The sequence below is a fragment of the Aythya fuligula genome, chromosome 5 (genome assembly GCF_009819795.1).
Source record: "Aythya fuligula isolate bAytFul2 chromosome 5, bAytFul2.pri, whole genome shotgun sequence".
Classification (NCBI taxonomy): Eukaryota; Metazoa; Chordata; class Aves; order Anseriformes; family Anatidae; genus Aythya; species Aythya fuligula.
The window spans coordinates 2691722-2706336 of record NC_045563.1 but is presented as its reverse complement, the minus strand read 5'-3'; the positions used below and the strand labels follow the sequence as shown (position 1 = coordinate 2706336).

The 14615-nt window shown below is 39.3% G+C and overlaps 1 protein-coding gene across 1 annotated transcript in view; it reads right to left on the bottom strand.

Moving 5' to 3' along the window:
* Positions 1-72: 72 nt before the first annotated feature.
* Positions 73-14615, bottom strand: part of KLHDC1 (kelch domain containing 1) — a 28301-nt gene continuing 13758 nt past the window's right edge. The window contains exons 8-13 of the mRNA XM_032188266.1: positions 11269-11327; positions 6879-6991; positions 6016-6088; positions 1788-1872; positions 1401-1453; positions 73-1062 (exon numbers count right to left, since the gene is read on the bottom strand). Coding sequence (XP_032044157.1) covers positions 888-1062; positions 1401-1453; positions 1788-1872; positions 6016-6088; positions 6879-6991; positions 11269-11327 — 558 coding nt within the window. The 3' untranslated portion in view covers positions 73-887. The remainder of the gene's footprint in view (positions 1063-1400; positions 1454-1787; positions 1873-6015; positions 6089-6878; positions 6992-11268; positions 11328-14615) is intronic.

The window sequence follows — 14615 nt, the reverse complement described above, 5'->3', positions numbered from 1 at the left end:
GCCCGAAAGACTCCTCCCCCCCCCAATCAAAGGGGTTTTGCGGATCGTAAAAATGTCAAAACTAGTCAAAAGTGGTCTCCAACTCTATAAAATTTTAATGACTGTGCTCCTGTTAACTGGGTATTCGAAACAGAAAAATAGCAAGTACTACATATGCTCTTCTTTAAACAATAAATAAGCATTTTTTTTTTAAACAAGAATTAAATATAAACTTTACACATCCAAAATACAATATACAACCTATTTCAAAAAGGACTCGTTGATTACAGAAACATAGCAAAACCACATTATGAGCAGCATGTGAGCTTTCCTATGCGAGCTGTAATGCTGCTCCTTACAGTGCTCTTCAAGTCCCCCGCTCAGCTATCGCCCTTCATGGGGTGGGTACGATGCTCAGCTCCGTCACTTGACTACGTATTCATATGACAGAGTCTAGTGGAATCAAATAATAAGATTTGGTGGTATTACCTTCCAGTTACCTTCTTCAGGATGGACAAGTCTGAGTCTTCCAAAGATGGTGTTAAACTTATTTTTTTCCCAAAAAGGCTGAAGTGATAAGGCTCTAGTTAAGTTTTTAGACTTAAGCCACATTTTGGTCAACTGAAAACATTTTTATGGCATGTCACCTTCAAAAAGAACAAGTTGTATGGACTGTCTCATTAAGACCACAACAGCAGAAGTTAACAATATATACAAATCAAGTTTTCTCAGTTTCCTATAACGCAGAAAACAAAAGACTTCCATAAAAAGGATTTCTTTGTTCTCAAACTTCACTTAGAAACTCAGCTTAACATACTGTTGCTCTGTAGCATTAGTAAAGTTCACTAACAAAAGACTTTGCTGTACAGTGTAAATAAACCAGTGTTCAACAGTTTCATTGCCATTGTTCATGTGGTGTTTAGTTGACATTGTCGTTCAGTTTCAGCTTTCTTCTCTTGCCGGTGGTTAACTGCAGCCCAGAAGGTTATTTTTTTCAGCACCTGCTGCAGAAGTTTGGATGGCAAGCAAGGTATTTGATTTTTTAAGAGGGCTGCGTTTTTACCAATGCAGTCAAGACACAACCTGAGGAAGAGGGAGAGAAAAAAAAAGGAGATTTAAGTAAGTGGCCTATAACCTAAAGACAAAAAATATTATTGAATAAAAGCTGCTTGTGATGTCATAGTTCTATGAACACAGTCACTACATGTGTTGTGCATGCATGTGCAAGAAGAGTATTATACAATACCAACATTTAAACTGCTACGGATAGTCATACACTGCATGTTTCAAATATTTACTGAGAAGGTGATTTTATATTTACCTGCCTACTTGGGATTAAATAGTTAAAACCTGTGCATGAAAAAAGCATAGTGCTACAACAATTTACTCTTAGACTGCCTGTACTGATAGCTTCAACTCACCTGAGAAGCGAGTAAGGTTGAGTCTGAAATATCAACAAGTCACTGCAATGACCCTGATAAAGAGAGAGGAAAACAAACATTAAAATGATAAACAGCTTATCTCAGAAATACTGCTACTTTCTGGATTAATGTAACATTTATTACCACATACATAATTTAAAGCGGTGGATATTTAAATAATTATTTTTAAAGAATGTGACCATCAAGTTATTTTTATGACCCTAAAAGAGGCATGAAAACCCCTCCTAAATTACATCTCAGGAACACTTGAAGTCACATCTTCACAATAGCATGATATGAATGAATCCAATAATATCAACAACTGTATTAACTTCATTTCAGCTCTAATTATTGTAGCGCTAGGATTTCATTACTCAGTTTACTGACCGTGTCCATGAAATGCAAGTCATCTTTGCTTCCACCAAACACCATCACTTCTCCTTCTTTTCCAAGGCAGGCTGTATGCCACAATCTAGCAACAAAATTGTAAACAGGGTTAGTGACTGAATAACAAGAAGCAGCTGTGTGTTATCAGCAAAACAATTCTAAGAACTATATATTTTAAGGGGCTTCAGGGGAGCAGGAAGTTTATTCATGTATTAATTACCTCACACAGACTTTTCTACATTCCTCATATTCAAGTTTCTTTTCAAACAACTTTTGTTATGAGGATATATGATCCTTTTAATTAAAACGGAAAGGTCACATTTCCTAAATCCTGTGATTCCACTACTTAAGCACAGAGACTTGAAGTCTTATTATCTCACACTATTTACCCAGAAGAATTTCACAATTTTAAATAATTTGTTTTACAAGTTGCTCTTGAGGTGCAGAAACAATACAGGCTGTTTTTTAACAATTTGTATCTCAAGGAACACCTCCCAGTCTTTGCTAGTAAGCACTAAGCCTTAAAGGACTGAAGTGATTATGAGAGTCTCTCTTTTCTGTTTGATCATTTCTTTGCAAAGATTATGTTGTGAAGCATCTCAGAGGTTTCTAATTTGTCCAATATTACTGAGATAGGTTGATTGATTCTAAATGTGCATGGGAAAGAGAGATGTACACGCACAGAGTACTCTAATGGAACCCCTACTTTTTAGAAAACCAAGACATTATTTCAAAGGTTTTCAAATCTGAAAATAATGCATTAGAATGTTATTATTCAATTCTTTAACAATATAAAAGGACAAAAGTAATGTGACTATCCATCTCATGACAGTTTTGGTGAATGGTTACATTCCATACAGACCAGTATCTTTTTGTCACTGTTTGACCTATCTGTATTATGCCTATATATACCTTGTCTTATTTATCAGTAGCTCAAAAAAAATGTTACAGTGGAAAAGTTAAGAAAACATGCTTTTGCCAAAAACAGCCTTTAAAAAAAAATCCACTGTTTCTGTAATTCATAACTATAATTCTATTGGCTTTCAGACTGCAGGATTTTTAGTACTGACTGTTGCCCCTGAACACCAGGATGAGAGCTTCACAACACCAATTACCTCGTGGCAGTTACATTCTAAGCCCGAAGACTCACGGGGATCATTTTCTGTGCACCAATTACTTTCATCATGCCCACAAGTAATTCGTACATACAAAAGCAGATTGTACATGAAATAATAAAACCCAAAACCCCGATTTATATGATCTTGCCAGAACAATGATTCTGCTTCAGTAGCTACACCTTGCTTGATTTATTGCCAGCAGATCAAAGTCTGTTTCTTTCCTACTGGTGTATCACCACTGAAGTAAGTATCACAAGATGATTATCACCAAAGCTCTGGCCCTTTACGTTTACTTAAACGAAAAAATACACACAGCTAGAACTTTCATGCAGAAGTAAACGCTCTCACTTTCTTACTCCATTCATTTCAGTTATTATTCACTCTTCTCCTTAAGCTAAACTGTATCCCACCCTTTTCTCTTCCTCATACCTGGAGATAGATCTGTCTCTGCCTTATCTGCATTAGGAAAACTCTGGCCTGGACTTCGTCACCGAAGAACACTGGGGAGCCTTTCCTGCCTTGATTTTGTTGACATCCTAGCTTGCAACCTGATGCTTTTTTCTACAGACTGACAGAGTTTATGTCCTCTCACAGCTGCTCTAACTTATCACCTAAACATTCTAATAAAGCACGTTATTTAAATTATACAGAAGCTGAATCAATGTAACCTTATACAGCTCTTCTAACTAGAATATAGATTAAGAGAATTACATTGTAATGAAAACACTAAGAATTTGTACATTAAACACACATTTTGTTCTGTATATCAAGCTGGTATGCAAAATACTTTCTGAAGTATGACGTATGGACAGAAGAACCAAATATTTTCCACCAGAATTACAGGTCTATAACCTGGAGGACAATTTATTAGAAATTCCTAAAAAGGGAGGCTGAAAGAAATTAAAGGAATTGTTCTTTATATAAGGAGAATAAATAAGGAGAGAATCAATTTTGCAGAACCATTGGGAAAATATACTAATGCATATATGATACATAGTGTATTTTTATAATAGAAATATATTTAAGTAAGTACATATCTAAGTATTGTTGTCATTACATATTAAGTCCTACTGTTAAAAGCATGGGAGCAATAGAACTGATTTAAACCTTTTTTTGTCTGCAGAGACCCTGCAGTAATCCTGTGCAAGCGTAGGGCCATAATTATGGTACAAGTACTTCATACTCGTTCAAACTAATTCAGTATACAGGCAGACTTTTGGTATGGCTCCTTTTGCCCTTACTTCCAAAACTTCCTGAAGAAATGTTATCATCTTCCTTTAAAAAGGAAGGCAGTGGCAGGGGGGGCATTTACTGCCTTAAAGGCTTAGCTCAAAGCAAGGCACCTGACCTCAGCCTACCAAAGCACATACCAACAGCTAGAGATGGCAGAGAACAAGATGCAGGACTGAGGGAGCCGACTGGCATCAGCACAGAACCCAACAGCTCCGTTCTCCAGGAGGGTCGGGGCTGCGTGTGCGGTTGAGTCCCCAGCCGAGGTATCAGCATCAGTCTGGGGACCCCTGTTTGTGCTTCTGCAGCAGCAAGGCAGGGGCTTGCACAGCAGTCTCCTGCCAGCACAGCCAAACGGAGGTTATTCTTTGTAGCCCAGCATGGGATCTGCCCTCAAACTGCCTGTAAGCCATGTGGGGCTCACGAGGCAGCTGCCACCACCACCTGAGGCACGAATTATCCCAGTGTAATTACAGAGTAAAGGCTGAGCTGCAGGTCCCTGGCCTGCTGCCCGTAGGAGAGCACATCCTGTCCCTTCCCAGTCCTTTTTCATGGGGCACCGATAAAACTTAAAAACCTGAGGGGAGGCAGTCCACTTCAGCAGTCAACTTTTAGGAAACCATCTGTATAAAGAACTGAACAGGAAGACAGGTATGAGTTATGACTGCTAATGATGTGCTTTGTTTTTTAAGGCAGTCAGTCTTCACTTGTCAGTTCACTGATCATAAAAAGAAAATACTTTGAGAACCTAAGGTATGAGTTTATTTAGTCTTGAAATAGTTTGAAATATACGAAAGCAGAAATCTTGGTCTAACAGTGGCTGCTATATTTAAGAACGCCCTAGAACAGAATAAAATGAGAAGAAAATTCAATGACGTAAGGATATTTCAGTAATAGAAAACAGAACATAAGGCAGGAAGCATACAAATGTCAGACTAGAATCATACACTAAAAGAATGACAAGAAATTGTGCTGAGAATACCTGGATGAATATATTGAGTGAACTCCATGAAAAACTGAATATTTAATATATACAACCATTCATTTCCACAGTATTCACATTATAATACAGAGAATGCTGCGAAGACTGGGATAAAAATAAAAGCTGTACTCTGATAGAGTAGGCATCTGTTTTTAATGGCACCTTTCAAATAATGCCCAGGTTTAGAACATGCAACTTATTTTTTTTTTTTTTAAAGACAGAAATAATCTTTTTCTGTGCTCTTAAACTGGAAAGAAAAGGGGATTATGGTCTGGAAGAGACAGTACAGCCATACACATCCTAGAGCTAGGTCTTTTTGATTGGCAGTTAAGTTCCCGAAATAAAAAAAACTCCATTTACTGTGCTGCTTAAATCTAGCTGCTGTACTTTAGTAGTAAATTCAGGTTTGAAAAACTGTAATCATAATTTGTTGCTTCTGATCAGAGAAAAAAAAAACAAACACAGCAGCTATTTCTAATTCCCAAAAGGTGCATCAGCTTTTTCACTGCTGTCTTCTTCATGTTTCTAAAAATGTATTAATGTTAATTAACTTTAGTCATTCTCCTTGGTTATTAAATTCCTCAAAAGTTAAGCAATATACATTTTCTTACACAAAAATCATTTGGTTATATAACACCAGGTTAACTGGACACCCAGATCCTTCATCAGAATCTCTTACTGCAAATAATCACCATAAAGAAAGTAAGAATCAGCTGTAACAAACACAAAGTAATAATGCCTCAGCTGGTATGGAGGCACATGAGGGAACAGTGCAAACTATTCAATCGTGCCACATTCGCTTTGTAAAGTATTTCTATAATGTAGTTTTAAAACACTGTTTTTTAATTTAGAATTCCTTAACTTGAAATGTCTAAATTTCAGTGTTATTTTCGTATACCTCGGCCTACTCTTAGGCAAATGGGTAAGTTGTTTCCATCCATTTGTTGTAATACTGTGAATCCAGCCATCACCTGTAAATAAGAACATATATTAGGACTTTTTCCTTGGACAAAGCATTACCTTCTCTTTTTATTTATACAAAAGCTTTCTGTTCTAAGAGGACATTATATAAAGATAACAAAAACATCAGTCAATCTTTTCAACCTTTGCAATTTAAACTTAACCATTCAGTTACAAAAAGCTTGCTGCATTGAGATCTGGAATTTAAACACACAGACTTTTTTTTTTTTTTCTTTTTGGTATATTGAGAAAGGAGGTCGATGTCCCTTAGAAAGCAGGTCAATGTCCCTTTGAAAACTGTCCCCTCCCAATGGAATGCATCTGTGACACTCAAAGCTATTTTCATATTTTGTCATGAGAAGATTGCCTTTTCTAGAAAGGGAACACAGTGTAATAAGACCACCTTACTTCCCATCTAATATTTTGTGGACATGATTCATCCAAAAATGTACATTATGTCAACATTATTATTTGAATCTTCTAACTGTAATTCGTAGCAAGATCAAAATTTATCCTCTGCACATATCCGAATGTGAGAGACTCTTGCCTTGATCTTTAATCAAACTGTCCTTGATTTGAAAGGATGATTAGTTTGATCATTAAATGTTATCATCGTACTGCACAATGTGCTCCTACATTTCTTTAAAAGGTAAAATGGCTCAAGAAATACTCAAGCGTCATGAAAATTCTATAAAAAAAAAATAGTCTACATGTAAACAGTTTTCAGAAAGACAACAAATACGCACAATATTAAGTTACTATCAAAGCATATAATAGAATCACAATTTTAAAGTTACTTACTTAAAGGAACATTATCAGAACTCAGTCCACCAAAAAGAAAGAGTCTGTCATCTCCTATCGGAGTCAATGTGTGCCATGATCGATCTTTTGGTTTCTCTCCACTGATATTAATTCTTGGTGAAAGAAATAAGCAAAAACAAAATTTCAAAGAATGATGAAAATGAACCTGCCAGAAAACGTAGTAGTTAATTTAGTTTGTCTTTGAACAAGCTTATTTTCCCAGCGGAAAAGCTGCATTCAAGCAATCTGAATTTACCCTCAAGGAGTGAGGCCATCCAAACCTTGAGAAAAATGTTAGTAAAAAGGGCAATACCTAAGCACAAAACAGAGGAGGGTTCACCATTCTTAAATTCTGGTCACATTACAAAAATTTAGTTCTTCCAGACTTTATCTGTGAATTTCATTTTAGTCACACAGTTCTGTATGCTGAAGATGGGAATCTGAACAATAGAGAACCTGGACATTAGGGGTGGATACAGGGTGGCCTGAATTCACACCATTTAGTTCAGGCACTTCAGTGTACAGCTGTCCCAGATGGATCCCAAGAGTTAGCAGAGAAAACTAAGGACCTCCAGAGGGCATCAGACCACGTAATATCTCGATCTAACCGAAGAGGCAACTTCTTTTGTAAAAGTACCTAAACTCAGACACACAGAATCTAGGCCAGCACACACTCGGTATGTCCTGATTTTGGAAAGATAAGGAAAAGAGCAGCTACAAACACCAATCAGGTCTCTTGTGGGGTCAGACTCTTAGTCGGAGACTGTCCCTGAGTGGTGTAGAAAGGACTTTTCTGCAGTTCACACAGATTGTATCTCCAGATACTTTTTTTTTCCCCTGCTTTGCTGAAGAGGGGTTGATGTAACGTGTGCTCAATCTATAATGTGAACGTGGCAGAGAGACAGCAGAGACTGCAATCTGTGTCTCCTTTACAATCAATGAAGAAAAACAGGTCCTTGAAGAGCACAACTTGTGCTCTTGTGATTTCCTTGTGATTTTTTTTTCATCTGTCTACCTTAGCAGCAGTTACCTCACGCCCGAGAAGTGCCTATTTCTCTTAACTGAGCACAGAGGGAGCCTGGGGTGAATAATACAGGCAGCTGCAGCTGTTAGAGGAATTTCACTACTGGTGACTGTTAAGCAGTTCTCCATCTGGAAGCAGAGACTGAAGAATCACAGCTAATTAAACACTGATTGCAAAACTGTCCTACTAAATTTGGCGTGAAAGTTGGAGCCAAGTCGACAGTGTTTAAATGCCTGCTTTGCACAACTCTTGTATAAGAGACTTCTGAAATTGGCAAAAGAGGCAGACTGCCAAGATACAACACACTTTGATGTTTAGAAAAACATCTACCAGAAACTGATGGGTGAGAGCATTTGAATCTTTCACGCAATTGATACCACAAATGATCACAGCAACAGAAATACCATAATATTGAACGTTTCAGTTAACAGGCTGGTGGAGCTCAGGGGAGATGATGTAAATTCTGGGCGGTGGCAGAAATCTTCTCCTCCATCTCTACCTCACTTTGGCAGCCCATGGTTGGGGTATTCATCATCCGGGACTCTGTCCTTTTCCTCCCCTTCTAGCTACAGGAGATCACTCACTGTGGGACAGCTCGTGCCTGAGACCCCTTCCCCAATCTCCTGGCCTTCCCTACATAGCAGCAGTACATCAGCACTTAAAAAGGCTGAGGAAGGACAAAGCAATGTGCTGCCAACTTTCCCCAGCACCTGACTCGATGCCAGACAGCTAGCACTGCAAAACAGACATGGGCTGTACCCTCCTGGGTGGGACTCAACACATTTCGCAGATGCTGCATTTGTGAAAGCACCTGGCAGCGTGAACACTGGGTATATTTGGTTAAGATTTTGAAAATAGTAACAGGGAGGTTTGAGGACAAACCTGAGAGGTGACTGCAAGGTGGGCTCCTCTCCTCCAATTCTTTTGCAATGATAATTATCTCTAGGAGAGGTTTGGCCCCCAGCTTACAGCCTGCTTGCTGTGCTGGTTGGTAAATCGGTGAGTGAAAGCTGTATCTATGTAATGCAAGAGTATTTGGAAAGAAGCTTAACAGTTCATATATGGAGCTTGAAAAGACAATATTGCAACCCCATGCTGGAAGGTATTCCTGGATTTATACGTTAATGTGATGCAATTCCTTGAGAAATCAACACAGAGATGAAAAAGAAAAAAACTTGATATGGCTGGTTGGGAAAACAGCCTGGTGAAATGGGTGTGTGATGGATCATTACAGCACACCAGTTAATGAAAAGCCAGGGGGCTTTAAATAAAATCATCAGTACATTTGGTGTTTCTGTTTTTAGGAGAGGATATTCAACAAGTGAATTTGTTGTGCTGTGCAAACCAGCGCCTCCTTGCTGGGAAATCTGGACTTTACAACAGAATCTCAAACACCGGCAGCATTCAGAGAGCCAAACTTGTAAATCTATATAAAATGCTTGACCCTCATCTGGTGGTAATTCACACGGGCAGTCCAAAACAGCAGCTGCAGAATGGCTGAGGTAATTCTGTTATCAAGATCAAATACCTTGCAACTTGCCCAAGTTCTCATTAGTCATCACATCAGAGGAGCTTGAAGCTATAGCGTAAGAAAGGCAAAGGCTGTTGCAAGAAGCACCTACAGCAGAAAATATTCACACTAATAACAAAAAACTCTGAAGGAATTTCCCCACTTGTGCAATGCTGGGCTCTTAAGAGGCAGCTTTTAGCTGGAAATAGACTGTCTGATGAGAACTATTCAAGTCTATTCCTGAAGCTCAGAGGATATTAAGTGATTTGGTTTATTTCAAGATCTTAATACGTAACTTCACTGGTCTCAGCCAGTATTTCTTTGCTATGGAAGTTTCATCCAAGCCAATCTACAAAGTAGAATTCTTAGGAAACAAAAAAATAATAATAATAAAAGGAGAGAAAAAAGTTCAGCCTGTTTATCTACACTGCCTTATTCTGCATTGTGTGGAATCGACAGACTTTTGGGACCCAGTTCTTTGTATTGGAGATGATCCCCACAAATGCTCCATTTCTAACACAGCCACCACTATTGACTCTACGAAAGGAAGCACGTGGCCAGAATTCATTTCCCAAGCAATCTGTGCAAAGGCAGTCTATAAACTGGAGCAAAAATGTGAATAGATAGCAATATGATAGATACAAACTTTCATATGGCTGACTAGGACTTAGAACTTCAACACTGACACATCTCCTTCAAGGCCTGAGTTCCTCTTACTGACTTGTCACTCAGCTGTCATGGCTTTCCTTTTTTAAAGCAATATAAAGCAAGTCAAACAGCAACGGCTCGTGCAACAACCAAAAAAAAAAAAAAAAGGAAGCAGTTGCATCCAGTAACTGGAATAATCAATCCACTCGGAGGCAAAGTCTGCAGTCTAAGTGGGACAGTGCTATCATGTAGGCAGCATGTTATTCATTTAAAAACAACCAGCAAAGAAAAAGGGAAATTCAACTGATTACTTAATCCTAAGTGCTCGTTAAAGAAACCTCCAAAGAGAAGTTTTTCTGAAGGGCCACTTGTGAGACTTCCTCGTCCTGCTGCCATGAGCAGTGGGAAGGAATAGGCGGAGGATTGCCTGCTCCCTCCTTCTGCATTTGGTTCAGAGGGTAGAGAAACACGCTCAGCACACGACTGATCAGCAAGTCACAGGTAAGAAAGGTGCCCAACATAGGTGCACACAGCACATAAAGCTCTGGAGCAGGATCAGTATTCATGGAAGTTGTATTTCGGGGTCTTTTGTGAAATTACTACTAGGTCAGCTTGAGGACAGGACCAGAACAGTGGTCATCACCAACTGGTTTCTGCTCGTCTTCTGCTTTGTCTGTCAGCGAACAATACAGCCACTGGCTATAAGTGTAGTGAGCACTACCACAAATGTATGCAAGCAAACCTGAACAAGAACACTAACACCTGATTTAGTTTAAAATTGAAATATTTCGGTGATTTGTTTTACCTAAATAAATAAAAGATGCTTGAGAGGAGAAAAAAAGATCTTTCCTCAATCTGGTCCACAGTGAGCAATATATGGATATAGTAAAAAAAAAAAAAAAAAAAGTATTCAGAAAGACATCAAACCTAAAATTCCATATGGATGAATGTACCAGTCTTGGAAATGAGCATGTTAAATCACTACATGCTGTGCTTAAAATAGCATTAACAATGCTGTGGTGCAGAACAGAAAAAGCGTGGTAACCCCTATCAAATTAAATTCAATCGAAATTACAGTGTAACAGCTGTTGAAGTCCCCAAACTCCCATTCTCCTCTTGGAAAAAAATACAGAATTAAAATTGGAACTATTTAACAGCATGTTTCAATCTGCTACATTCAATTTTAAGCATTAGAGAGGGCAACCTACCTTCCAGACCAAGTCCACGTGTCTAAATTCAGGCAGTGCAAATCGTTCATTCTCGTTTGCTACAAATAAAAAATAAAATCCCAGTTGTGTTATATTAAGCAAACAAAGAGCAAAGTATTTCAGTGAGGCCTTCATAGGACAGAGCATTTAAGTGGAAGTAATTTAAAGAAAACTGTACCCATATGCCTTAAAACAACTCTGTACTACAGAGCACATGAAAAAACATTTTTTCTTAAAAAAAGCGACAAAGAAAACAGGCAACTGAAAATAACCTGTCAAGAACATTTCTAGTAATGCAATGGCACTACGGGGCCAGTTTTACTCTTTAATAGTAGCTTAATAGTGAAGAACTGTGATACTCAGTTCCTGGAAACGCACTGAATCTCGATCCACAAAACCTGCAGTGGGTAATTGCAGAACTGCTCATCTCAATACTCTACCCGCAGTTTCTCTCATTATTTTTATTTGCATTCTGATCCTGACTCTGCATCCTCCTGGCTGCCTGCTCACTGGTTTCTTGGAATATGTTAATAAACAGCATACTCAGTACATGACAGGCCTCAAGCAGTTCATTACATCCATCTTTTCTGAATGGCAAGCCCTTTCAGCAAGTTAATACTAGCAACATTAAGGTTCCGTGACCCTTTAGCATTTGCCATAGAAATAATAAAACATATCAGTAAGAAGAATGGGAAATCGATACACTTGCATATGTGCCTGTGTTTTGAGGTGAAGAAAATAATTGCCTTGGAAACATGGCAGGGGGGAGAGAATATATGAAAATTTATTTGCTTTAGATGGCAGCAATACTTTCAGCGGCTTGCAATATGCTTGGCTGATAGCTGTGATTCCTCTAGGTACTACTAAACAGTATCTGAGAAGTAGGGAAATATAGCTTGCCTTACCTTACAATTTCTTTTCTCCTAGGGTAGTCCATAGATCTATTAGAATAAGCCTTTCTCCAGCTTGCAGATCCTCTGAGGCAGAAACTAGACTTGTCATTTAAGTCAGAATAGGAGTAGCTTTGTCCCTGAGAACTCAGCCAGTTAGTGAGTTTGAGAGACTTCCAAAGCCGAGCTGTGGAAGGTCTCTCGGTGTATTTCAGGGAACCGCAAGGATTTCGGGATAGCTGTGGCCTCCTCTGATCACTTAAGTGCTAGCCCGTTTCTGTCCTAGGGAAGATGATGTTAACTGGCATTTTGAAAAATGCCTTCAGAGCTGGCAGCGGGCTAAAGGAAAGCAGAACGTGAGTGCTTTTGTGCATTGCCTGAGAAACTTTACTCCCGTAAGAGGGTGAATGTAACAATAAAATATGGTCCAACTGACAGCTAGCGGATTGATCTGCCTTCCATGACAAGTCTATCCAGTTTCCTGCTCCCTCAGGTTGCTTCGAAGGAAACGAGGAACAAATCATACATGCAGAAAGCAAAAGGCGGTTACTGAGTATCTTCTGCTGCACCTGTACACAGCCAGACACTTGGGGATAGGGTGGGAGAAAATAAACAGCATCCTGGCCCCCAGAACTGCAAACATTTCATCATCTTGGAGTCACACAGCTCAATACAGAGGACATTGATTAAAGACAGGGAGGAGAGCGAGTTGCTGTTACGCTGGAAATAAAGGTTTCAAGAAGATGCTGTTCAAGACCTCCTAGCTGACTTTCCTCTCTTTACAAAGCTAGGCATGAGGCGGAAGATGGAGTAGTTTTCAGTTCCTTGGTCCCTGGGAAATCAATGCGTTATCATCTTTACATGCTAATATTTCAACAGACTGACAGATGAGAAATGACACCCACCTCGTTTGGAATTCACAACTCGGCATCAGTCAGACATTTCTGCCTAAGATTCGGTCCTCTAACAAATAACAAATGAAAATGCCTTTCTCCCCAGCCCTTATTTGGGCAGCTGTAAGGCCCGGTCAGGCTATCATCACTTGCCACATGCACAATTTGCTCGCAGTTCCTCCTGTAACCATAAACGCTACCTACTACATTCAATAATTTAGCTGATGATCCTAGATTGATTCCTAGCTGGCTTGAAAGCACTGAGCCTTGTAAGAGCATTTGCATTTCCGTCTGAGCCACAAGGACTCCGAAGACATCTTTCTTATCTCTGGCACGTTCATTTATTTGCAGCCCAGTAAATATTAACCAGGATCTGCTTTGTCTCGGGACCAGCTTTCTGGCATGATGAAAGGCATTACGGGTGACATGTTTACAGATCACTGCTCTGTGCAGCTCTCCAGTCTCAGATTTACAATCAAACAGCTATTACAACGCAGATCTTTGTAGAAGGACTGCAGTTCAATCTATCTTCTTATCTTCAGTGACAGGAAGGATAAAAAGAAATATAAACATGCATACATTAAGGCATCAGATGCGTGAAGAGCTGCTGAAAAGACTTTGTGTTATTACTTCATTCTTTACATGAAAACTTTCCACTTAAACATGAGACTTGCATCAACTTTTGGACTAACTTTCCTTCCTTCCCACTTTCTCCCATTTCTGTTTGTCAGGGGCTTACCTGGAGGAACAGAGTCCACATAACACTTCTGAGCCTGTTTTCAAATGATTCCTGGTACAATTGATTTTGATCACCATCATCATCATCATCATCTTCTTTTACCAGCTCTAGCTCCAACTTTGGAAAAAGGTGCCCTTTCCTCCCAGAAAGATGAATAGGAGAAGCCTCATGACACTTCCTGGCCCTTTCTGGTTCCTTGTAGAGCCTTTTCCCTGGGAAGATTTGTATTATGGTGAACTAGAAGGAGAAGGAGGAGCAGAGCAACCCCGTATTTGCTCCTTAATTTGCGGAGAAAAGCAAGACTTCATCCTCTGGGGAGGAATTACTCTTGTTGTCAGGAAACGCAAGCCTTTTCTGATGTCTTTAGCTTTCCTTCCTGCTTCACGACTTACATTAACTCCTCAGGCCCCACTGAATGCTCCCTAACCTCTGTAACTTTCTGTCCTTTTTTTTTTTCCTAGGATAGAAAGTGAATCAATAACTGGGTATCACTAAGGCGAAAACTACACTTGCTGCTCTCCTACAAAGCTAAATACAGCTTTCCAAAATTTCACTCTTCTCTCATATTGTTCCCAAGTGGTTTCACTGAAATTTAGCAAGTGGTTATTAAGGAAGCAGATGCTACCCGAGGAAGAGAAAAACCTTTTCAGCTCAGAGCCTTCTTGTATTTCTGAACCCTGCTGTCAAATAGACATGGTTAACGAGAAGCCAGAGGGCACGTCCTCTTAGGGCACATCAAACCATGCAACAGCACAGCAGAGGGATCACAGGTGAGCTCCAGTTTTACTAATAATTTCTCGTGCAGGTAGCAGAGGCTGCATGGGA